At 25.5% G+C, this 26,726-nt stretch overlaps 1 protein-coding gene across 7 annotated transcripts; it reads left to right on the top strand.

The window, feature by feature from the left end:
• Positions 1 to 11,471: 11,471 nt before the first annotated feature.
• LOC145844022 (cyclin-A2-like) lies at positions 11,472 to 21,712 on the top strand. 7 transcript variants are annotated; one of them, XM_082951336.1, is made up of 10 exons: positions 11,472 to 11,693; positions 12,592 to 12,651; positions 13,204 to 13,260; positions 15,065 to 15,155; positions 15,830 to 15,972; positions 16,035 to 16,169; positions 16,227 to 16,258; positions 16,433 to 16,649; positions 19,940 to 20,050; positions 20,517 to 21,712. In XM_082951336.1, exons 1-10 carry the CDS (start codon positions 11,505 to 11,507, stop codon positions 20,724 to 20,726), a joined length of 1,245 nt encoding a protein of 414 aa, XP_082807462.1. In that variant the 5' UTR covers positions 11,472 to 11,504; the 3' UTR covers positions 20,727 to 21,712. The 7 variants fall into 7 exon arrangements, with proteins under 7 accessions (XP_082807462.1, XP_082807460.1, XP_082807459.1 ...); XM_082951334.1 differs by having other exon boundaries at positions 15,833 to 15,972; positions 16,035 to 16,258; XM_082951333.1 differs by having other exon boundaries at positions 16,035 to 16,258.
• The last annotated feature ends 5,014 nt before the right edge of the window (positions 21,713 to 26,726 follow it).

Below are 26,726 nucleotides of genomic sequence, written 5' to 3'. Positions count from 1 at the left end.
TAAAGTTTCAGGGTTCCAAATGGACTAGAAGTTACCTTTTCAATTCCGTAAAGCTTCATAAAACAATTTTTACTAGGCTAGCTAGCGTTAATATTGAGTTCAAGTAAGAAGATTTAAATTAAAATTATATAAAAAAGTTTTCAACAAAATTTTAAAATAAAAATAAATCACAAAAATAGGACCTCTTAAGAGGAATTCTGTCAAGTTTCAGGATTCCAAATGGACTAGAAATTACCTTTTCAATTCCGTAAAGCTTCATAAAATAGTTTTTACTAGGCTAGCTAGCATTAATATTGCGTTCAAGTATGTAGATTTAAATTATAATTATATAAAAAAGTGTTTGACAAAATTGTAAAATAAAATAAAATCACAAAAATAGAACCTCTGAAGAGGAATCCTGTAAAGCTTCAGGATTCCAAATGGACTAGAAATTACCTTTTCAATTCCGTAATGTTATATAACATTTCTTTGTATATCCAAATATCGCAATGTTAAATATCGACGAAACTTCCTATCCATTCCAAATTCAGGGAGAATTTATATGAAATACAACTTTTTTTAAATATTAATATCAGCGTTTATGAAACTTTAAATAATGCAGTTAATAAAATTTAGTAATTGTAATGGTGGTTTCATTTTAAATTAATATCATTAAATTCTAAGTTTTTTAAACGAAAGTGTATACTGTTTAATACAAAGCCAAAAGTAGAGGTAGAAGGTTTTTTAAATATTTGGATCATGTCATTAACTCGAACTTTAATTTAATTTTAATTCTTAAATCAACTGGTAAATTGTATATAAAAATTAACTGTAATTAAGTTTAATTAATTATAATAAACTTAACTATGAAAGTTTAGTGTCGAAAACTTATTATTACGCATTTTTTCGTTTTCTTTTGAAATAAAACTTATGTAGGGCAAAATAAATTTACATTTTTCATAAAAAGTTAAAATTGCAAAAACACGATTATTCTCACGATTAATAATAGATATTTTTAAAATAACTTTCTTGATATCTTTTGAAAGTTATTGTTTTACAGTTTTTCAAAAACACAAAAACTTTAGATTACATAGCGATCATTAAATATGAAATGTAAATATTAATTATTAGATAAACTATATAACTTAAAAACTTATGACAAAATAATAAAACCAGTTTGTATTGTGAAACCTATTATATAGGTTTAAACTTTTAATAAAGAAAAAACTCTTCATATTTATATAAATTTAGAGGTGCAAAAAACCACCGAGAATAAAGTTAACAGACTGCAAGCTGGCTTTACTGTAATGAATAAAAAATTAATATGTTTGTGTAATAATCGTCTGGAAAAATATTTGATTAAAAGAAACAAAGAAATTAACGGAGTTTTTATAAATTTCTGCTCCTAATTATACTTAATTTAACTATAACTAATTTATTGTTTTATTTAAAAATGTTTTATTTTTAATACTTATTTTGTTTTTACTTACGTTATTTCAACTGCTCATAATAAAGTAATTTTAAAGAAATGTTTGTCAATTAAAGTACTAATTTAAGTCGCAATTAAAACATAGGCGAGATTTAATTACCCTCGAACTTGTTATACAAATAAATTTGTCTGTTTAACTATTAGTATTAAACATTTTTTGTGTTCTAAAACTAAGTAGGAATTTATTAATGATGTGAAATCAAGACGGTCAATCGACATAACAACTTTTGCAGTTTAATTATATAAAATAAGTGTTTTAATAGCTAGTTTCTATTAAAAACCATGCTTTTCCACTTAATATAACAAAAGTTTTTAACTTCTCCTAATGTTTTTTTGAATTCCATTATCTTAATAGGCCTATGCAAGTTGCATAACAATTTGTATAAGTTATTAAAATGAAACTTAAAACTACCCTACTATAAAAGGTTAATACATTAGTAAGCAATAATAAAAAATTTACGTCAGACTTTCAATGTAGTTTTTAAACCGTAACATAAAAGTTTTTGTATCTGGATATTACAATTGTAAAATTTACTTTTAAAATTTGCTTATGTTAAAATTATTGTAGTCACGTTAATTAAAATAAGATCCAACTAAAATATAATTATCACTGCTTTTTTTTAATTCCTACAAAGAAGAGTTCAAAAAAGTAAACAATTTAGTAAATTGTATATGATTAACGAAAAACGTCTCTTAAAGTGTATTGAAAAAACAAAAAAATAATAATAATAGAAAAAAACTAAAATTATGTATAGGATAAAAAATCAAAAAATGAGGTAATAAAAATATATTAAGATTATGTTAAGTTAATACTAAAATTGAAATTTATATTTAAAATAATTTTATGTAACACATTAAAATCATTATGTTTTAAAGTAACTTAAAGTTTAATTTTTTATCATTATTTTAATAACTTCATTAAGACTAGTTTGTTTTTGCATAAAATCCAGATTAAAAAATAAAAACGTAACATAAATAAAATGGGTTAGAAACGATCGGGTTAGAAATGATCGGGTTTAATTGGGTTAGAAGTAATTGGGTTAGAAATGATCTTGTAAGAAATGATCGGGTTAGAAGTGTTCGGGTTAGAAATGATCAGATTAGAAATGATCGAGTTAGAAGTGATCGGGTTAGAAATGATCGGGTTAGAAGTGATCGGGTTAGAAGTGATCGGGTTAGAAATGATCGGGTTAGAAGAGATCGGGTTAGAAGTGATCGGGTTTGAAGTGATCGGGTTAGAAGTGATTGGGTTAGAAATGATCGGGTTAGAAGTGATCGGGTTAGAACTTAATCGGGTTAGAAGTGATCGGGTTAGAAGTGATCGGGTTAGAAGTGATCTGGTTAGAAATGATAGCGGGTTAGAAATTATCGGCTCCCGTTTTATTAGCTAGGTTATATCTAAAGATTATGCTTTTCTACTTTGTTTAACAAAACTATTTAATTTTTCCTATTGTTTGTTTAAATTACATTATCATAATAGGCCTATGGAAGTTAAAAAACAATTTATATAAGTTTTTAAGATGTAACCAAAAACTAACCGACTAACAGTTAAAAGTTAGTCAACATTAATACAACGTTTACGCCAGACTTACAATGTAGTTTATAGACCGTAATATAAAAATATTAAATCTCAATATTACATTTGTAAACTTTTATTCTTTAAAATTTACTTTTATTAAAATTGTTAAAGCTATATAAGTTACAAAATGATTCAAATTTAAATGAATTATAACTGCTTAGTGCTTACTTAATAATCCTACAAAAAAGAGTTCAAAATATTGTCAAACGTAAATTGTATGTAGTAGAGGAAAAATGTCTATTAAAATAGATTGAAAGTACACAAAAATATAAAATAATAAGAATTAATTAAAATTATTTTAAGTAAATAATTGTTAGTGCTAAAATAATATTTTAGGTAACACAGTTAAATCATTATGTTTTAAGGTATAAAATAAAAAAATACTTAGTTGTATTAACAACATTATAAGACTGGATTGTTTTCGAATTAAATCGAGATAAAAAAAAGTAAACAAATTTTTACTGATTAGGTTAGAAACGATTGGGTTAGATATGATCGGGTTAGAAGTGATCGAGTAAGAAATGATTAAGTTAATTCGGGTTAGAAATGATACGGTTAGAAATGATCGGGGTAGAAATGATCGGGTTATAAATAATAGAGTTATAAATGATCGGGTTATAAATGATAGAGTTAGAAGTGATTGGGTTAGAAATGATCTTGTTAGAAATGATCGAGTTAAAATGATCGGGTTATATATGATCAGGTTAGAAATGATCGGGTTATAAATGGTCGGAGTAGAAATGATAGGGTAAAAAATGATAGAGTTAGAAGTGATCGGGTTAGAAATTATCTGGTTAGAAATGATCGGGTTAGAAATGATCGGGTTAGAAAAGATCGGGTTAGAAATAATCGGGTTAGAAATGATCGAGCTAGAAATGATAGCGAGTTAGAAATGATCGGCTACCCTGCTAAACAGTTCAAACTTTAATTTTGAGCGTTAAATGATTTTAACTGGTTTATTGCGAACTGACTTAAATTAAATGTTAATAAAATTAAGTGCACACTCTTTCGTCAGTAGAAAGAAAAAAAAAAAACTAAAATAATGGATGAAAAACTAAATAGTTATAAACATTTGGATGTTAAACTAGATCAGGGTTTCAAAAAATTTTTTCATTAGGCACCCCTTTGCAAATAATTATAAAAAAATTGTCCCTTTCAATAAAATATTTCAAAGAACTTATCTTAAACACCCTATCAATTTCAGAATATCTAGTGTAAGTTTCTGATTTTATGGCCTTACGGCCCTTCTTTGACCCCTTTACTAATCACACCCCCCCTTTGCAGCTTATGACCCTCTAAATTTCTGAAATAGATCCCAAGGGGGCCATATGGCACATTGTATAACCACTCGGTTTGCAACTTTTTGAATAAAAAAAAAAGCTAAATATTTCATTCAAATTATTTTACTTGTCTTAGCGTATCTACGAGTTTTTTTATATTCTATAGAACGTTCCTTGCCTTGACTTTAACAATAATTTCCATTGTATTAGATTTGATGAAAATGCCATGCTTTTTAAATTTCTATAAATTTAACAATATTATTAAATGTTTTAAACTTTATTTCTGTATATATCTTTTGTTTTTGGTAAAGTCTTAAAAGTAAAACATTTTTATCTACTAAAAGCAATAAATTTTGCAAATAATTTTTGAATTGTAAAAAATGTAGTTCTACAGTCCACACCCCTTATAATTTCTTATGTGTTGCCTTGTTCTGTAATATCATAAAAACTTTCATTCAAAATAAGTATAAGAAAATCACAATTTAACTCAAAAATAATCTTACATAAATCAAACTTATTTTTGATTTAAATTGTTATTTTCATATACTTATTTTGAATGAAAGTTTTTATGAGTTTTCAGTAGTGGCAACATACAATCATACGGGATGTAGGGCAACATAAATTTCCTTGTATACAGTTAATACTCATGCTTCAACATTATTTTTGAAGTTTTAACATAACTGCATATTTTAACATCAAATACAATAACATTAGAAGATGTTTAAATTACTCTACTCCGCTATGACGTCATAAGGCATCATACTTAATGCTTTAATTTTTTGCAGATTCGTAACTTTTTCGAACTAACTACATCCCTGCCCCCTGGTATGTAGTGAACAAACAAATTCATTTTTATTAGATACACTTACTACAAATATACAGCATATACTTTCTTTCGATTTCTTTTGATGTACGTTATTATCTTTACACAGCACAGACTCCGTAGAGCTTTCCATTTTTTAGAGATAGCAAATTTTTTTATTTAAACAAATTATTTACTTAAGAAAGGAAATCTTTAAAAAAGTATTGAAATACATTTGTACTCTTGTGTTAATTGTATTTAAACCTCACTACGTTTTTTATTGTTTAGTTACTATTAAAACTTTGGAGACAAAAAACTTTCTTCATTTTTTTTTAACAACACGATAGCCCTTGCAAAATACTTTAAAAATAAAACTATATTGTAAAATGTTTTTTCAAATGAGCTGCTTCGTTTTTATTAAAATTTTCTGAATTTTGGTATATAAGCATTGAGCATAGTAGGTATACTATCAAAATCCACCCGATTTTTTTATATTTTGTTTATTTGTTAATTTATTTTATAATTTTTTTGATACTTTTTTAACTTATTTTTTATTTATTTTTCACTATCACTGTTACCCCTAACCCTTACCCTCGATCGGTAAGCGGTTCTCGAATTTGACTGGATGGATTTTAATCGGGTGGAGTTTGAACGCGGGTGGGTTTTGAACATGTCCCAGCAAAGTAATACCAAAGATATTGTCAATATGATAACCTTATTAGACCATTTTATACAAATTGGTAAACAAGAGATTGATGACAAAATGGCGCAAATTTTATATTTAAATATTAGTAAGCTTTTGGCTATCATTCAGTCAACTACCTTCATGGCAGAAGGAAGATAAAGCAGATTTCCTGTAAATAATTCTATATGTGGGGTAAGCTGTTGTTTTTTAAACCAAGAAAATTAAGCTTTTGTTAATGTTATAAAGTTAAATTAAACATGAATATATCTATTTATATGCCTATAATTAATTCTATCAAAAATATTATCACTTATATGTCTTTGTAAATAAATATATAGTATCTATATTAAGAATATGGTTGTAGAGGAAGAGTAAGTCTGATGTATTTCTACCATTGAAAAAAAAAATTAAGTAATGGTAATCTAATTTATAAAATTAGCTGTCTTGATTTTATCTCAACAAATTTTTAGTATTAAAAAAAAATAAATAATGAGAACGCATATAGTCTAGGGTTTGTGCGTATCAGGCTAAGTCAAGCTAAATCAGTTTTTTTATTTAAAAACTGGAGAATCTCCGTTTTTCTCAGTTTAAATGCTTGAAAATTTTTGATAAAAAAATTGAGAAATTTTTTCAAAATAAAATTAAAATGTCATTTTATTTTTAAATGAAGATTTAGTAATTAAATTCAAAATCAGTCGGTATTTGTAAAAATAAATGCTTAAAACCTTTTGTTGAATCTCTGAAAATTTTTTTTATTAACATTCAATATTTTGTTTTGAGTAGATTATATACATCATAATTATAAAATTTCATAAAATAACTAAGTTTAAATATTACAGTTTAGTTCAAAAACTTTGCTGTTTTTTTGAATTTGTTTACATCGGCTATGTTTTTCAGAGCTTTGTTAGTTCAACTGTCTTAATTTTTAGTTTAAAGGCTTTATACCAAAAACTTTTTAGATTGAAACTCTTAACAGTTTATTCATATATTTTACTATTTGTTTAAAGTTATTAGAGATTCACAACTCTGAAAATTAGTTTTAAGATATAAGTACTAAGTTTTGTGGGAGAATAAATTTTAGGTACTTTTTATTTTTCTATTTAAAAATATAATTTTAAGGTTTATTTTTTAATTTAAGTGTAAGCTTTATAAATATGATATAATCTTCAACAATCACTGTATTTATTTAGAGTTTAGGATTAATAATTATGTATCAATTTTAAGTACTAGCCAAAATATTATAATAAATATTTTTTTACTCATTTTAATACTCTTGTAAGCATTTCATTTTAAATTTTAATAAAACACGACAATGCATTTTGTTTTATTATAAATCTTCTGTTTATAAAGTTTTTATCAGGGTTGCCACTTTACCTGGAATCTTGGAAAAACCTGGAATTTGACAATTTAGGCAAAAAAAAAAAACTGGAAAAACCTGGAATTTAAGAAATCTTGAAAAATCCTATAAAAACCTGGAATTTTGAACAAAAAACCTAAAAAAAACCTGGAATTTTCAAGAATTTAACATGTTCAGTAGTAAAATTTCGGTTTGACTAATAAAATTTTTCATATAGATAAAATATTGTTGTCATCACCAAAAAATTTTTTAATACACATTTTAAGTAGCTTTACAGTATTTTTTCAATTTTTTTAAATATTTAACACAGTTTCTTACCTTAAATTTAACTTTAAACTAAAAATAGACCAAAAATGTGTACTTTTGAAAACCTGGAACAAATTTGAAAAATCAGGAAAAGTTTTGAAAAAACGAGTAGCAACCCTGTTTTACTTAATGCTTTAATTAAATTGAACAATTGTATTTTGTAATATATATTAAATTTTATATTAGTAATAGATTAGATTTAACACGTATTTTAAAACTTATCACTGAATTTGTTATGTTAATGGCATAGGGGAGGGGGGGCAATCACTTTTTTCACAATTTAGTCTTATTTTATTTAGTTGTAACTAAGCTATGAGTTGCTTTTTGCAGATTTTTAAAGCTCAAAATATTTTTAAGATAATGCTGCTTGAAGTCTGAGACTACAATAGTACTAATCAAGACCCCCAACACCTAAAATAATTTCTGAAGGGGATTTTCCTTACTTTGAAAAAATATCTGGCTAAATCGGTCTCAGTCAGGCTAAATGAAAAAAAAATTGTGCAGGAACCCTGTATAATTGAAAAAAATTAAAATTGTCAATTCAATTCATTTAAATACCCCCAATACCTAAAATAATTTCTGAAGGGGATTTTCCTTACTTTGAAAAAATATCTGGCTAAACTGGTTTCAGTCAGGCTAAATGAAAAACATTTTGTGCACGAACCTTGTATAATTGAAAAATAATTAAAATTGTCAATTCAATTCATTTAAAAACTGGTCAGAAATTTTTCAAAAAATTTGGGCTTATTTAACAAAACTAATGTCAAATTTGGAAATTTAAAGTTTAAAACAATATTTATTTTAGTTAATCCAAATAATACCTGTATCAACCTTAAATTTTCCAATTAATCAGAGTTGGTATAAATAAAAGTACTGACAAAAGATTAAAGGACTTAAATTCCAAAATACTTATTTTTATTACATTAAAATTATTTAGTCTAAGAACTGGGTAAAAAAAAAAGTTTAAGCAGAGTTCTAACCAGCTTGAGTTTTAACCTTAGTTCTAACCAACCTGAGTTTTAACCTTAGTTCTAACCAACCTGAGTTTTAACCTTAGTTCTAACCAACCTGAGTTTTAACCTTAAATATAACCAACTATTATCTCATATCTCAAAGATTTTTTTTTTTAATTTTAAGTTTTGTATGGAAGCTTAAGTTACGTTCAAAGTTTTTTTTTTACTGCAGTCAAATACCTAATTAGTTCATATTTTACAATATATTAAAAATCAGTCTCACTCTTCCTTTTAAAAACACATTTTAAAATAAATTATAAGATAAAACTATTTTTATAAAGATCTTCTGATACAAATGTTTAAACTAAAGTTTTTTCTTTGTCAATTTTTTTAAAAGTTTATAAATATATAAAATTTATCAATCTAAATTTTCTTTTCAGCCAGGGACTTTAAATTTTGTGAAACAGATCTAAAAATATTTAAAGTGTTAAAACTAAAAAAAAGATTATTTCATAATAAAGTGATTTTGAAAAAATATTTTTTTTGATTAGTAGTTTTTTGTGTTATATAAATTTTTTCATTTTATACACTTGATATTTAACTGTCCAATTTTTATCTTGTATCTAAAAAGTCTGAAAATTTTTAAGTGCAGAGTTGTCAAAAAACCTGGAAACCTAGTGTTTTGACAATAAAAACTAAACAAAAGCAGGAATTTAAACTAATTTTACATGTCAACAGGATTGCTAAAAAAACCTGCAATCCTGGAAAAACCTGGAACTGGACATTTTAAACTAATTAAACCTAAAAACCTGGAATTTGAGAATTTTTGAAAATAATTTGAATTTTTGAAAATAATTTGAATTTTTGAAAATAATTTGAATTTTTGAAAATAATTTGAATTTTGAACAACGTTTACATATTAAGCAGCAAAATTTTTATTTGATGCAAAAAATCTATCATATAGATATAAACTTGCAAACATCAAATTTTCTTTAAACATATTTTAAGAAGCTGTAACATATCTTTTCAATGTTGTTACACCATAAACACAGTTTTATACTTTTAACTTAGATTTAAACTAGAAATAGACCCTAAATGTCTATTTTTTAAAACCCAGAAGAAATTTTGAAAACCTAAAAAAAAATTGTTAACAACATTAAGCAACTCTGATCTTAAGTAATAAAATTTTAATTCAATACAAAAGTACTATCATATAGATTAAATATCTTTTGTGTTATAAATTAATAGTAATTTTACAATATCTTATTAATATTTTTAATACTTGAAGTCAGTATTTTTAAATTTAATTTACTTTAAAAAAAAGATCAAACTTAATCTTAAAAAAATCTGTAAGAAAATTAAAGTCCTGGAAATTTTTTCAAAAAACCTTTAGCAATCCTGAAGTGTATAAAACTGCTGGAGTGCAAACATCTGATAAACCTAAGAATATGATTGGTTTCTTAAAAGGTAGGTTGACTCCCTGTTGCCTTATAAACTGTTAAATTTGATATAGCATACTTATATTGAAAACAAAGGTAAGTAAAATTTTATTTTTACATTCATTTAAAAAGAAATATAGGTTACACATAGTTCATACTAAAATATCAGCTACACAGTAGCATAAATGAGTAATATTGAAAAAAAAATGTAATGTATATCATAAAAAAACAACTATTTGAGTTGAAAAAAAAAGTAAATGAGTTCTTATAAATCTTATAATGTTTTCCTGTGCACGTTTTGAGAAGTTCAAGTTCTAAAAAACGCTTATTTAAATTTAAATTTTCCAAATAGTCATCTCCTTTCTACAATTTTAAATTGTAATATTTTTAGTGTGTCAACTTCCCTGCATTTTCCTGTTTTTCAGATGAGTGCAACCTGATAAAAAAGACAATTTCCTAATTTTTATTTTAATAAGTATTTGCTTAACCAATATTTAGTTACAAACACAGTTTTTTATGATGATTTTATATAAATCATTTTGTAATTGAAAAAAAAAAAGTCTTTTCCATTTCAAAAAATACAAACTTTGTCAAAAAAAGCAAGTCCAAACTTTTATTGAAAAAATTTGCTTGTAGGTCTAAAAAAAAAACAATCCATTTTTTTATCCAAAATTTTAATTATTTTTTGGTTAATTTTGATTATCTCAAAAATAATTGAAAATAAAAGAAAATAAAACATAGCTTGTAGATTTTATTAATACCTATACAAATATAGGTATTAATAAAATCTACAAGCTATGTTTTATTTTCTTTTATTTTCAATTATTTTTGAGATAATCAAAATTAACCAAAAAATAATTAAAATTTTGGATAAAAAAATACATAACTTTTTTAGTTGTGGCCCTTGAATTTTTTCAAAGATATTGAGCTGTCTGAACTTAAATATTCTTGTAATCAATAAATTTTTATGTTGACAGTATCATAAATATTCTATCAAAAGGTCCTAATAATAGCACTAACAATTAAAAGTTGCTTTCAAAATCATGTTCTAAAATGGATGTCTTCAAAAAGAGTACACTAAAAAATAAATATTATCTAAAATAAATAATTTTAAATTAAATTTATTTCATAAAAAAACTGTTTAAAAATAGTAAAAAAAAAAAAACTTAAGTGGTTTTCATTTTGCTTATAAATAACAAGCTTAAACTAATTAAAAAGCAGATAATAAAATATCAAAGTTATTAGTTAATAAACAAGTATAATAAAGTTGATTTCTAAAAATATAACCACAAAATTTTTTTCATTTGGAGAATCTAAATAAGCAAATTTTAAATCAAGGTTAAAATACATTAATAATTATTTTGAACTAAACTACGCGTCTAGTTTATAAATAATGACAAATATTTCCTACACATAGAAAAAGAAACATAATGTTTATGAGTAAAGTTCACTTGACCTTAATATAAGGTTTAAAAAAAAAAAAAATAAAAGCAAATCAAAATGAAAATAAAAAATTTATAAGATAAAAATTAAATAAACAGAAAAATAATAAGTAAAAAGGCATTTTTATGGACTAAAATAATTAAATTAATTTCCAGTTAATGTATTAGTTTTATTAGTTTTGTTTAATTTATCATGGAGCCCCTTATCACACAAAATGTAAACAATGCTGACCCTGGTATCCAAAAAAAACCAACACTTCGCCAATTTGGTGACAATGCTGCTAATGTTCATAGGATGCAAAGTAGTAAAGTAGGTGATAAAAAACCTTTCCAGCCAATTGCCACCCAGCCTAAGAAAATAGATGATCAATCTAGTAATCAGGTATGCTAACTATCTGCTATAAAAAAAAGTATTTTTTTGTTGATACACATGCTTTTTGTACAAAACTTAAACTTGATTAATTATCTAATTCTGTAATAGTTGATATAGTATTAACTAAAGTTTTTTGTAAGCATGAATAGATAATTTAATTAATGAGTTAAGGAATTAGTTCTTAATAACTTATTAATATGTATCACCGAATAGTTATAATTATTTGGTTCAACTTTTATAATTAAATAAAATATACAACAAGATAAACATTATGTTTACTATGTTAACATTTCCAAAGATTTAAAAACCTATTTGGTTGAAAATTGATATCTAAACAATTTTTTTGTAGTTCATAAACTTATCTAAATTTTTAATTAACATTTCCTTTGATTTGTCAAATAAAAAATAATATAATAAGTGACTGAACTACACAACATTTGTTGAGTTATCAATGTTCAACCAAACCGGTTTTTTTTTAATAAAAATTTGAAAGGAACCGTATTTCAAAATTTAAATAATAATTGAAAAAATTAAAACTTGAGCAAAATGTCCAGTTATTAAAAAATAGTAAGATAAACTCACAATAAGTAGAACTGTCAGAACTAAAATTGTGTGCAGCCAAGCAGTACATAGTTAAATTATTATTGAAAGTCTCTTAGTTATTTAAGAATCTAGTTTTGATCTGCTGAATCAATTTTAACCATGCTAAAATAAGCAACAATAGTTCTATTAATGTATATTTAAATCTTATCTTTCAGCATTGAAATCTAATGGTAACTGTATCAAAATATTAAAAAATTGTCAAACAAAAGATCATACATAAGTTGTTCATTTTGCCTTTCTGCTAAAATTTTAAAAGTTATTTACTGTCATCTTACACTATATACATTTGAATAAATTTTTTCAGACGCAAATGGGTTACACAGTTCAGCAAAAATTTGAATCTAAGAGAGAACAGGTGTTTCAAGTGCGTACTACTTACTTTTTGATTAATACATATATCTAAAGCTATCTCAGCTTTTTTTTTAGTTTATTAACTCTTGAATCTAGTTGGTTTAATATTTATTTGTACAATAATTGCACTCTCAGTTAAAACTGAACCAATTTTGTTATTATTGATAGTTGATACTTACTTGAAACTTTTTATATAAAAACTGATAATTTTCGTAAATACAATTGCACATATATTTTAAGTGTCAGCAAATCAATAATCAGCTTTTAATAAAGTTGAATGGTATATCAGACTGAATTTTAGCGACATTTTGTTATAGCAAAAACTAACAAATACTGATTTTATAAAAACAGTTAATATTTATTAACTTACACACTGTTGCTGTGTCTACAAAATGTTTAAAAATAGAAAGTATACATTTTATCAACAAGCTTGACTATATACTTCACTATATACAGTTATGGCAAATTTGTTAAGCGTTATTAAAAAAAGTAAACAGGATATGATTGATTTTAAAATCAGATAAATAGTAGATTAGTAGACACCAGTTTTTATTTTGATTTGCAGATTTTCTCAGTAAATCAAGGACCTTCTGTAATCAACCGATTTGATGAGTTCAATCAGGTTATACACATTTGCGTTCTAACTTAACATCACTCTTAAATATTATAATTGGGCTATCTTAAGCTAAGCTAAGTTTAGGTAAGTTAGTATTAGTACAAAAAAGGTCTTGCAAAAAGGTATAAGAAAAGTTTTTTGTTGATTATTATACTAGTTTTAACACGAATAGTTATGGTTTTTAATCAAAAGAGTTGAAGATTTAAATTTGAGTTAAATGGATTGTTCAGGATACAAACATATTCAGTAGCATAAATAGATCAATTCTAAAAAAAAAGTAATTCAAAGCTTATAAATGTTTATCAAAATTTATTTCTCTTTATACCTAACTTTAAACTTAAACATAAAAGGAAAAAAGGACAACTAAATTTGAGAATTATTAGAATGTGTAAAAAATCTTTCACCTGCAGCATTAAAACACATAAAATAGCATCATTTTACTTTCCAGATTAAAAAAGAAATTCATCATAAAAAATTGGATTTTGTCTTTTTTCTGCTATTGAAACAATATTTACTGATTATGTGTTGCAGTGTTTTATACATTATGTTAGCTTTCTGAAAAAGTGTTTTGGTAAAATACAAAATTTTCAAAAAGTTCTTAAATCTAAAAATAATTAAGATGAACAGTCACAATTTAAAAAAATAAATCTCTATTTCAACTCACATGATCTTTTTAGAAGCTGGAAATGCCTAAACCAGTTCTGATTTTTTATTAAACATCCAAAAGCTTCTTTTCTTAAATGTATAAACAACTATCTCTGACCAAAACTAAGGATTTGATGACAAATATAACTAATTGAATTCACTGAAAAGTTGGCTTAAGATGATTGTATTTGGTAGAACTATTTTATAATCATATGTGAAAATTAAATAAATCAATATTACAGCACAAAACTTGTAATATGTTCCTATTAAGTAGTCAAATAAATAGAATAAATGTTTAATACATCAAATAAACATCTAAGAGTTATGCTTTTAAAATCTATTTGGCTTCCATTAACTAAACTAAAGCAATAAGGTAATTAGAAGTAATTAAAAAGATGTGATAACTAATTATTAAAAAATGTCATATCCATTAGTGAACTAGACTTCAAGTTTTTAAAAGCTGTTGTGGCTATAGTGTGCACCTTTTCATCCTAATTTGAAACTTAAACAATTAAAACCACTACAAGACGTTAAAATTTAAAAACTTCAAATAGTAAATTAAATTTGACACTTAAATTAAAGTTAATGTATTTTAATCACTTGAATCAAATTTTAAAAATGTATTTATTTAATTAAAAGTTATAAATTTTAGCTAAGGTTTTCTAAAACAAAATGAAAATGAGCATAAATTACAAATTTTAAGTCAAGTAAAGTATTTGTAAAAAACATTCAATTAGTGGCTAAAATAAATTAAGCTGAGCAGTTTAATGTTTAAAAATTCGTAATAATTTTTTTAAAGCTTACATAATTTAATAAACTTTGTATATTAGAAGTTTCATAAAATGTTAAATAGTTAAGTTGCTTAAGTTTCAATTAAAATTAAAAAAAAAGGCTTACCTAAGCTTAATTTCGGTTTAAGTTTAATTTTCTAAGCTTAAGCTGACTAAATTAAAATAGTAAATTTTTTTTTGTTGAAATACAAACTAGAATATAATATATTCTAAGAAGTAATACTTTTAAGTTTGATGTAAAACTTCCCTTGAGTAAGATTTATATGAATTTAATATAGATCAAACAGAGGTTTTGAGACAATTAAAAAATAACCATGTAAATATTAAAAAAAAAGTTTGGTTTTATTGATTTAAAACAAAAAAATAAACCCTAGGTATATCAAGATAGTCCTAACCAATCCGTTCAAAACAGTCTCTACAGTTGTGACCAAGAACATCCAGATGTTTCAATGGAAACTGATAACGGTAAAATAGCTGTGTAAAATATTTTAACAACATGCTATGTAGGACTTTTAAGGGCATAGGGGGGGTAAACACCCTTTTTTGGTTTTTGATCTTATTATATATAGTTTTTACTAAGCTACAAGATGCTTTTTACAGATTTGAAAGATTCAAACTATTTTTTGAGATATAGCCAGTCAAAGTTGGAGGCAACAATAAGAACCTTATGGGAGGCGCAAACTAAAACGGCAAATAACTAGAAATAACTAAAAATCTATCTCCTCCTACGTTTTTTGAGATAACTACCTCAAATTTTCAGTAAATGTTCCTTGCAATATTAAGAAAATTCTGTCGGAAGGAATTTTGAAAAAAAAAAAAAAAAAAAAATTTTTAACAAAAAAACAAAAAAAAACTGTTTTCTTTGTATATTTTTTATATAAAATTTTTATTTTATATTTTTTAAGATCTTTCAGATTTTTGATAAGAAAATAAGATCAAAAACCAAAAAAGGGTGTTTACCCCCCTATGCCCTTAATTAAAGCTAAACACCAAAACGAAGTTCACGTTGAAAAGTTTGTACTCAATTTTAAAAACTTAAATAAAATTTGTGTCAACTATTAAATAGCTCCCTAACTATCCAACATTAAAAAAATGTATATAGTAAATTTTTTTTGTAATTATATTGTAATTATCTTTAGCAGATGATGTTGAGATGATAGTTGAAGATGATCAGCACTCAAGCACTGTTGCTGACCCTACATTAAACCACGACGAAATACCTGACTACTGTACTTCAACTCAGTATGGAGATGAGATTGTAACTAACATACTACAACAAGAAGTAAGTAAAAAAAAAGTACAAGGTCTCTTGTTTAGATTCTAAATTTAACTAATAAATAATAGGCGGCATACCTAGCAAATCCAAACTACATGAAAAGGCAGGAAGATCTTACTGATAACATGCGGGTGATTTTAGTTGATTGGTTGGCCGAAGTGAGTGGGGAATACAACATAACTGAACAAACTCATCATCTAGCAGTAAATTACACCGATAGATTTTTAAGTAAAATTAGAGTTAAAAGAGCAAAGTTGCAGTTGGTCGGGGTCACTGCTCTTTATATTGCCGCGTTAGTTATTGAAAAGTATATAGGATTTTAGATAAATTAATATGTATGTTAAAACACTTAAGTTTGTTAACTAATGTCAGAAGAAGGTAAAAGAATTTCCCTACAGTAAATGCACACTAGAATATAATAATTAACAAATGTGATAATGTGTATTAAACTGAGCATTTAAAACAGTAAGCTCGAGGAGATCTACCCTCCAGATTTGAATGAGTTCGTATATGTTACTGATGATACGTACACAAAATCACAAATGCTCAAAATGGAGCAGTTGATGATGAAAACACTTGACTTCAGGTTGCAGCCTCCCACTTCTATCGAATTTCTTCATATATTCTACTATGAGCTGAACAAATTTAACAAGAAATATCCCAAGTTCTTAAACATGTGTATGGTAAATATTTAAGTTTATAATTTGTTATTGGGATTAAAATAACTTATAGTAATAAATTAACTTAAAGCTTAAAAACAATAAACGAAGTTCGATCAAATAAGAACTACTTTTTTCAAGTCCAAGAATAATACAAGCTAAATTCTAAAATAATTGTAGGTTTAGTAGTGGTAGTTAATTTGTTGTTAGTAAGTGATTGACTTAAAAACCTAAACTTTATTGAAATAACAAAAGTAAAGGCTTAAGATAATTGAAGATTTGTATAGTTCCTTTTCAACACTGAGGTGCTGAACGTATTTTCCCACCCAGTAGAAGTTAACAGCTTAACTAAGTTGGTGATTTGCAATTTAGGTAATATTTATTAGTTTAACTTGTAGTATACATTATCTGTTACAACTTCCGTGCTTAATATATATTTTACACAATTTCTAATCCAAGTAAAAAAAAAAACATTAACTTTAGAATGTATAACAAAAAATATTTTAACAATAATTAACAAATAAGGAATTTTTCATAACTTTAGTAATACACTTCTTTAACACTTAAAAGCATTAAAATCTTAAAAAGTAGAGTGTTAAGATTAATAAGTTGAGGTCATAATCATTTTTTTCAACACAAATAAAAAATTGTAAGCTTAAATACTATTAGATACTTTTTTTAGAGAAACATATTAACTTTCAAGATAAAAAGTTATGTAAAAAAATCCTACCAACTGTCAGAATCAAAAATTTTCAAGGCCTACTTTCTCTGAATGTTGAAAAATCACTGAAAATCTATCTCCTCTTTCATTTTTAATACAATTTACTTCTAACTTTCAGGAAATGTTGTTTTTAATATTCAAAAAACTTGTAAAAAGCAGGTTTAAAAAAAAAAGATAATTGTTACTAAAATTAAAAGCAATTTTTTTACTTCTATTAAACAAAAAAAAAAAAAAACTGTTTACTTATAGTTGCCTAAAGTTTATTAAAGATTACTTTGAAGAATTCTAAAACATAAGCTCAATAAATGAAGGAGATACATTTTAAGTGAAATAATCATTTTTTTCTTTTTAGTTTGCGCCTCCCACAAAGAACCTGTTGCTTTTTCTACGTTTGATTACTTGTATATCCGAAGTTACTTTGAACTTTTTTAAACGGTATAAAACAACTGGTAGCAATATTAATTGTATAAAAAAAAAACTAATTTAAAAAATGTGTAACCCCCTATGTTCTCAAAATATAAAAATATACAAGTATTTAGAATCTATGGTAATAAAATCTATGCAACGATCTCAATTTAAATATTTTACAGCCAAGTATTTATTTACTAGTCTTTTATATTAAATATATAATTTTTTCAACTAAACTGAACGCATTCGGCTAAAAAAATATTTTATTTGAAATAAGGCAAGAACAAACTGCTAAAAATATTGTTTTCATAATCTTTTACATGATAGAAAATAAGTATTTCTAAGTTGCCACTAAGTTGGAAAATCAGAAAAGTTACGAAAATAAAATAAAGATAGGCAACAGTCAGTAAAAGATAAGGGTTTTCCAAAAAATAGTTGATAAATTTGATATAAACGTGCCATTAAGAAGAAAGTTTATCATCAAGTTATTGAGGTTTAATGATGGAATCCACTTAGAGAACTGCTGTCTTAACCTGTATAAAAAAAGAGATTAAAACTTAACAAAATTTAAAGTCTTAACAGGGTTGCCACTTTACCTTGAAAAACCTTGAATTTGAGGAAATTTGAAGAAAACTTGGAAAAACCTGGAATTTTTAATAATTTTTACATTTTCAGTTGTAAAGTTTTGACTTGACACAAAAAATCTATCATATAATTAAAAATGTTTGTCATCATCAAAAAATTTTTTTATTAAAAAACACATTTAAAGTAACTTAACAGTATTCTTTTTAAAATTGAAAAAAATCAAATAATAAGTAGAACAGCTAGCCACAAGGTTTACAAATTTAGGTGTTATTTACAATTAAAAATCTGAAATCAAGTTCTTGAACAAAATACACTAGAAAATTTCAAAATATTGAAAACTGGATCAGCTCAAACTCATTCAAAATCTAAAAGAAAACTAGTCTGAGTTTTTATAAAAAAACAAACTAGCCTGAGGCAGTCCAAGATTTTCTAAAATTCCCAAAAATTTTCAAACTAGCAGGGTTGCCACTGTTTAAGTCAATAAAACTAGCTAGAGTGAGTATAAACAAGCCTTAGTCAGAATGAGGTTTTTAAAAACTTGAAAAATTACTTTAATCTAATAATCAGTAGAACAGCTAGCAAAGGTTGACAATTTGGTAGTAAAGTTGTGGACTGACTTTGTGGTACACTTAACTTATTAGTACTACCCATCATAATTGAATCCTACCTTATTTAATTAATATCTAACAAATACTAAATTCTAACTGAGACTACTTTCTATAATCAGACACGACAGTTTTGAGTGATGAATCTTTTATATTAAACACAACAAGAAATACTAGCATATACAAAATTATTGATTACTTTGGTAACACTTTAAAAACTGGAAGCTATTTTTATCTATATTAAAAGACTTAAAACAACAAACTTAAAATTTAACAAAACTTTTAGTAAACAAGAAACTAAATTTTTTTATAAACTATTAAACTATAAACCTAGCTTAAATATTTAAATAATTAAACACCAGATGAAATATTCACTTTTAAAACAAAACACTACTTACAATAAGCATTCACAAAAAGTTCAAGATATTTTGTTGCTTCAAGCTGCACACCAAACTAACTGCTTACATATAAATTGCCTGTCATGTTCTGATGTTTTGTTGCATAAGTATTTAGTTTGAAACATTTCGTCATATGATTCTCATTGGCTCGTACATTCAACCGTATTAACTCTAAATATTCTCTGAGCTCTACTTTAAACAATAAATAATGCAAGTATTCATTCAAAAGTTTTCAATTTTATAACATATGTAAAGAGTTGCATTTCTGAAATGTTTATTTCATAGTTAAATGTAAACAAATGTAATTTAGTCACGTGTAAAAAACGAGCCAATCACGGTAGGTGTTTAATTTTAACTGACGAAAATGACTCTTATTAATTTACACAAGGTTTGTTTTTGAAAAAATACTTTTCAGTATGCTCTTTTTTAATAACTAGATCCGGGTCCGGCCAGATCTCTGTTAGAATCCGGCCGGATCCGGACTTTTTTTCAAATTAGAATCCGGCCGGATCCGGGTATTAGACAAAAATGGCAATATCCGGCCGGACCCGGGTAGTGAGTCCGGTACATCACTAGATCTAACTAACTTTTAAACAGTTTCTGTGCGAACTGATGACCTGCCATAGCAAGATGATTGGTCAGCTGAACTCAAGGAAGGCCGTCGCAGCAATGCATTATTCGCTACTGACTCTACGTGATGAAATAGAAGTTAGTTGTTTTATTTGAAACATAATTTTTAATACTCAGAAAATTAAAAACAACTAAAGTAGCTTAAGAAAAAATAGAATGTAATATAATTTTTTTTTTTAATTTGAATCTTGGAAAAAGTCCTGGTTTTAAAAATAAGAAAAAATTGATTTCCTAAAATTAATTTGATTCTTTATTTCGGCAAAACTGACTTTTTTAGGTGACTAAATCACTTAAAAATGCTGCTTTAAGTACGTTCATAAACTAACATTTACAATGACCAATTAAGTCCCAAAGTTTTAAACCTATTAAAAAACCATAACTGCACAATATTTGAGTGAACGAAAGTCTACTTTTTTGCATTGTGGCGTCTACGATACTACTACTTGTGTATATAAACTTCGATTAATAAAAGATTGTTAACACGTTAAATATATGAAAAATAACGTAGAAGAAAGCTATTTTAAAGCAAACTATCTGTTTTCAGGATATCAGTCGCTGGAGAGATCTGATAGTACAAGTTTCTAGAATTGCATTCGATGACAGCATGCAAACGCTACTGCAACAATTAACTGCTTGTCACCAGGACATGAGTTCAAGTGAACAAAAAACTATTATGGATAAATACACCAACGAATCCAAGTATGACTACGTCGGAGAAAACGATCCTGTTACAGATTATAAGTTTGCTCAATGATAAGAAAATTGCTTTGTAAGACTGGTCTGTGCGACCCAAGTTATATTGAGCGTTGTTGGCAATTTATGCTTCAATGTTGTTTATATTTCTTCTACATTTTACGTCAAATAGGTACGGTCAAACAATGGGTGAACTAGTCAATTTTTTTAAATTTGTTTTCACCACCTTTAATTGGAACTGGTTTTATTCATTTTATTTATAAGTAAGGCGCAAGTTTTTTTCCAAAAATGTATTAATTGAATTTAGTATACTTAATACATGAAATAAATATTAAAAAAAAAATCATTTGAAAGTTAATTAATTTAAGGAAATCCATGTAAGTTAAAGAAAAAATAAGTGGTTAAAATAAAGGAAGGTATTTATGAAAGAAGGTTAAATGCAATGTTGCTGTTATTTTTACGATATGCATATTAAACTAAAATTAGAAGACATTTTTTAGATCTATTCTTCCTACTTTTTATAATAATTCAATGCAAACTGGATCACCCAACTTTATTTATCTACTAGAACAATTTATAATATTTGTTATACACATTAGTTAAATTCTTCCAGTGTAATGCTAGCTTCTTAAATGTTTTGTTATTTACTACTAAAATGTTAGATCTGTAATAGCTTAAATTTTATGCTATATACTTTTAGTTAAAGTTTTTGAATCATGGAAATGATTGGTTATAATTTGAGACTTTGTGGTGTTTTCAAGTAATTTTATATATAGTTTATGAAGAAAAGTTATAATTCTTTTTATCATGAATCTTTGCCGTATTTTGCTATTAGTATATGCTTCTCATAGTTTGCAGACACGTTAAACAGCTTCGTTGCTTAAATTGGAAAAACTAAGTATTGTATAAAGTATTAAATAGCTACTATTTAGATCTTCAAAATAAAGGCAACGAAGCTGCTGTTAATTGTTAAAGAATTTGTTTAATTTAATTTTTATGTAGTTTTAATGTTAAATTTTTATAGTTCATTGACTTGATTTTATAAGTTTTGTGCAGTTGAATTTTATGTACGTTATAAATAAAAAAAATTAAAACTTGAAAAGTAGTGATCTTTAACTTAAGTGATTAATTCAAATTATTTTAATTAAGATACCTTAAAAATTAACAATCTCGAATTATCTGCTAAAAACTAGCAAAATTAATAATAAAATTACTTAAATAAATAAGTAAATTTTTTTTCTTAAGGACTCCTTGAAAGTAATAAAAGAAGCTATGACCCTCTCCGACAAGATTTTTTAGAAAACTTCCCTTAAATACACATAAATAAATTTTTGCTGTTCACCAGTGGCGTTGCGTGGTCTTTTTGTAAGGGGGTGATGCAGATTGACATTGTCAAGTTGGAAATTCCCTAGTTTCAGATAAAAATACAAAAATAACATAAAGAATTTGGTTAACTTATAGGCAAAAAAACTTAGACATATTAATTTTAATATATCTTATATCGATTATATAAGTATAATTAAATAAACGTATATAATATCATTACACTCTCTTAACAACTATAGCTACTTTTTAAAAATTCAAGACCCACTATATTTTCTGTGTTCGTACAGTTTATTAAACACTAAATAACGTTTTTAAATAACAAAAAGCTTATAAAAGGGGGTAAACACTTTTTTAGTTTAATATAATTTTTTTAGAGTTATTAAAGGCTACAAGTTGCTTTTATCAATTTAAACTGAATCAAAATTTTAAGCTGTGGCTGATTAAATTAGTAAAGTACATCAGGTTCCTTATGGAAGATGTTGTACAGCCAGTGCTGCCAAACGTTTTATAAAAATTCCTCCATTTTTTCAAAAACAGAAGTTTTTATGTTCAATTTTAAAACAAGTTAAGTTAAAGGTCAAAAACTGTTTAATAGTATAGCAACATTGGAAAGCTATTTTAAATGTGTCTAATTTGTTATCATCAGATTTAATTTTTTAAATGTTATCTTTATGATAATTTTTATATCAAATATTTATATATATATAAATTTCATTACTTAACATGTAAAACTTTTTTAGAATTCCAGGCTTACTAATTTAAATTTTAAATTCCAGTTTTTTTGTTTAAAATTTATCAAATACCTGGTTTTTGAGTTGTCAAACTCTAAGTTTTTAGGAACATTGACAGCAAAAAACTATTTCACTAAAATCCTATATTTTCCTTTAGTTTTAATCAAATGCATACAAAGTTGTTTATAAAAACGTATATAATTTTCAAGATTTTGTAGGAACACATTTAAATTATGGAGTATTTTATTTCAAAAATAAAAAAAACTTTATTTATGACTTACGCCGTAGTATTTTCTTCATGTTTTCAAATTATGTCAAGTAAAATTGTATTAAATCTTGTTAGGGACGCTTCCTGAAATTTTTAGGTCATTAGCTCAAATAATAAAAGAAGATATAAGTATTAGTGACTTTAATAATTAAGTGTTTTATTTTCAATCCAACAAGAGACCTATGGTAGTTTTTTAGTTTGACTGGCCTTTTCTAAAAGGTTAATTTGAACAATCAAAATCAGTGAAATGAATTGGTAGCTTAAATTAAGATTTACAAAATAACTTAAAAATCACCCTTTAGACCATAATTATTAAAATGTTATGGATTTCACCTAAATTTAAATTATTACTCTCATCTAATTTTATTGCACAAAATTTAACCTACTAAGTGAATGCCAAACTTGTTTATAACGAGTATTTTCCTTTAAAAAAGAGTTTATTACACAATTCGTACTATCAATAGGGCAAATACATTAAAACTTTAGTGTAATTTATTAGCTACATATTTCCCATTTAGATAATAAAAATATTAAAAACGAAACTTTCAACTTTTAGAAACAGTCCAAATGTGACATGAAGGGTATCCTGTAATGAATATAATGATACGTAAAAACTATGTTTTTTTATGAACAATTATTAAAAGAATTATTATCAATAAAAATCACAAAACTATCTGCACACAAAATTAAATTAAGTTTATTTATTCTTAATAGTAATGTCTTTTAAGAACTTGTTATAATTTTTGGTTTTGATAACTTTTATTTGTAAGTGTGTTGATTATTTGGTTTTAGTCTTCCAATTTCAGCTCGGAGAGTTAACTTTAAATTCAGTATATTCAGTTTGTTTACATTCAGTACATTTTTTAATGTATAATGTTCAAAAACTATCATTTTGATTACACAGTGCTGCAGTTCATTGCAGCTCCAACATTTAGCTTTTCAACAATTTTTTCTATGGAAAACTTGTATATGTTCAAAATGCAGCTGTCACAGATTAAGCTTGCAGCCCTAGTTTACCGAATATTTAAAGATCAAATGGAAAACTGAAAAAACAAAAAAAAATCATTGAATTCAACGAAAAAAAATGAAATTAATAAAATATGTCTTTTTACTTCTTTTTTTTGACTATGTTGAACAACAGCTCCAGTGTGCTACCCCACGCGACGCCCCTGCTTTTCACCATCAACTCCAGAACATCTAGTGTAAGTTTCAATTTATTGCCCCCCTGTGGTACATTTTCTGCCTTAAGAAAACTCTGGACTAGGATTGTACTGAAATGAAAAATAATCTTCCGAAAAAAAAAATAAAACAAATATGTTTATAACTTAAGATCCAGAAGTGTCCATAAAATTAATGCGCAGAAGTCTCGGTTTCACTACAGAGCTTTACTGCTTTATAAACATGAACTGTAGTGATAACCTGCGTCTAGCTCATAACAATAAAAATAAAGTTTGCAATATTTTAGTGCAGCTTTTTATCTATTAGTTATGGTATTGCAAAAGTTAAATATATTAAAAATGACTGTTCGTAAAAATTCAGTTTCGACTTTGCTAAAAATAAACTTTTTAAACATGGTTCTAATTAAGCATTGTTGGTCAGCCTATTAAGGGCATAGCAAGACATCCACCTTGTTTTTTACAAGTTGATATTTTTTGGTAGAGTTTTCTATAAGCTATTAAAAACTTTTTATTACTTAAAAAATTCAAAGTAACTTATGAGATATAAACAGTTAAAATCCATGAGCGCAATAGGTTCCTAATGGAAGGTTCAAATTAAAAATGCGAAAAAAAAACTTACTCACTATAATTCTTCTTATTTTTATTAACCTTCTCAAATCATCACTGCACCGTCTATCATTATATTTAAATAAATTCAGTGTAGGATTTTCATTTAACTTTAAAAATAAAAGTTGTAAAAAAAGACATCTGTATTTTTTTCAATGTTTAGCTTCTGTAATTCAAACATATTAAGTCTTTCTAAGGTATAAAATAAATTCTTCTGAAAACTTGAGGTATCTAGCTTAGAAAATGAAGGAGATAGATTTTATGTATTCCACAGAGTTGACGTTAAAAAAATGCGGTCCACACGTTGGCACTAGAAACTTTTAACAAAAGTTACAATATAAAAAAATAAAATAAAGTTCTCAGATTTGATAAAAATTGGCACGTAGTTTAAACTTTTAGCTTTAAATATAATAACCAATGTTAAATTTATTAAAAAATATTGGTAATAATAAATGTTGGCTATCCTATACCTTTAGATAAAGTAAATAACACACACTATAGAAGTTTGAGAATGGTAAATTTAGTCCAGAATAACTTAAAATAACGATTTTGTGCACGGAAATATATTTTACAAAATATAAACTAATACCAAAGAGACTGACCAACATTTACCTTAACACTAATTGGAAATTTATTTTAACATATAAATTAACAAAAACCTTTAGTTTAATAAATAAAACAAAAAGTTCAACTGTTGTGTGATAATTCTGTTGACCATCAAATCGAGATAAGATTTAAATCATGATATTATGTTGTTGTAGATGTTTTTTCAACGATTAAATTTATTCGTCACTCACTAACAAATTTGTTTCTACTTATTATTAAACATAATGTTAGGGTTAATTTTTTTATTTATTTATCCAACACCAAATAAGAGCATTTGTTGTACAAGCTTCAACAAAGCTCTGTTGCAAACTATCCAATATTACAGCTAAATACTAATAAAGGTCTACTTTTGAAATCTGTGGTAATTCCCTATCTAAACCCTAAACCTTGAAGTACAATATTTTTTGGTATTTAAGGAGTTTTTTACTCTTTACTTACTACACTAAACTTACGCAATAGCTTGCTTTTAAGAACACTTGTGTGTCATAAAAAATAAAAACTTAGATAATTCCAATACCGTTGTGTGTAAAATGTTTATTAGAAATTTAATTTTAATTGTTAGCTAGTGACAAATAGCACTTAGCATCTTAAGTTAACCTTGCATTTATTGCATCTTTTAAATATATGTGTCAAAATTTCCAAAACTTAAAAGGTGAAGTTAACAATGCAAATAAATGTCGATTACAAACAAATAGGCTCCCTATCAGTAGCGATGCGTAATACTTTTTATTAATATACGTGATTAAGGAGCAGAAACTTGACAAATATTTAAGAAACACCATAGTTTGATAATTAAAAACTATTTTAGTAACTTAATTTTTTTTTTCAATGTTTTTTTTAATCTTAAGTTGTTAAATATAACTCTATTTTATTTTTTCTTCTTGTGTGTCCTGACTAAATAACTCAGGTTTTATGCCTGAGTCCCACATTTCACAATAAACAGTATAACAATAATAAAGATACTACAACAAATCGTTTGTAAATTGTAAAATATTAAAATAATTTATTTACTCTTTTTAGGTTGAGCATCTGTTCCAATGCGACGCCCCTGCTCTATATAAGTTGTTTGATATTAAATATAACGTGATCTTTTTTACACACATGATTTATTCTCCAAGTCTGAACCGTAGTTAAATTTAATTTGGAAATAACGTGTGTACACTGTAGAACATATCAGAATTGTTACACAATCAGACTAACTCAGGTTAGTTTAAACTTTTTCAAAAAACTCTAGTTAAGTTAGGCTTGTTTGATTTTTTTTTTGAAAACCTAAGGCTAATATAGATAATTTTAGTAGATCTCCTGGGAATAATTTTTTCTATTTCAAAATATTTATCTTAAAAATA

Source organism: Thalia democratica, chromosome 9, assembly GCF_965202585.1.
Source record: "Thalia democratica chromosome 9, ktThaDemo2.hap1.1, whole genome shotgun sequence".
NCBI classification, from domain to species: Eukaryota; Metazoa; Chordata; class Thaliacea; order Salpida; family Salpidae; genus Thalia; species Thalia democratica.
This window is presented reverse-complemented; position numbering and strand designations above follow the sequence as displayed.

What these genes read in the sequence shown, in the direction of transcription:
- LOC145844022 (XM_082951333.1), top strand. Translation starts at nt 11,505, where the DNA reads ATGGAGCCCCTTATCACACAAAATGTAAACAATGCTGACCCTGGTATC. An exon ending in TTCAATGGAAACTGATAACG is followed by an intron (nt 15,156 to 15,829) that starts GTAAAATAGCTG and finishes AATTATCTTTAG; the next exon opens with CAGATGATGTTGAGATGATA. An exon ending in ACTGCTCTTTATATTGCCGC is followed by an intron (nt 16,259 to 16,432) that starts GTTAGTTATTGA and finishes CATTTAAAACAG; the next exon opens with TAAGCTCGAGGAGATCTACC.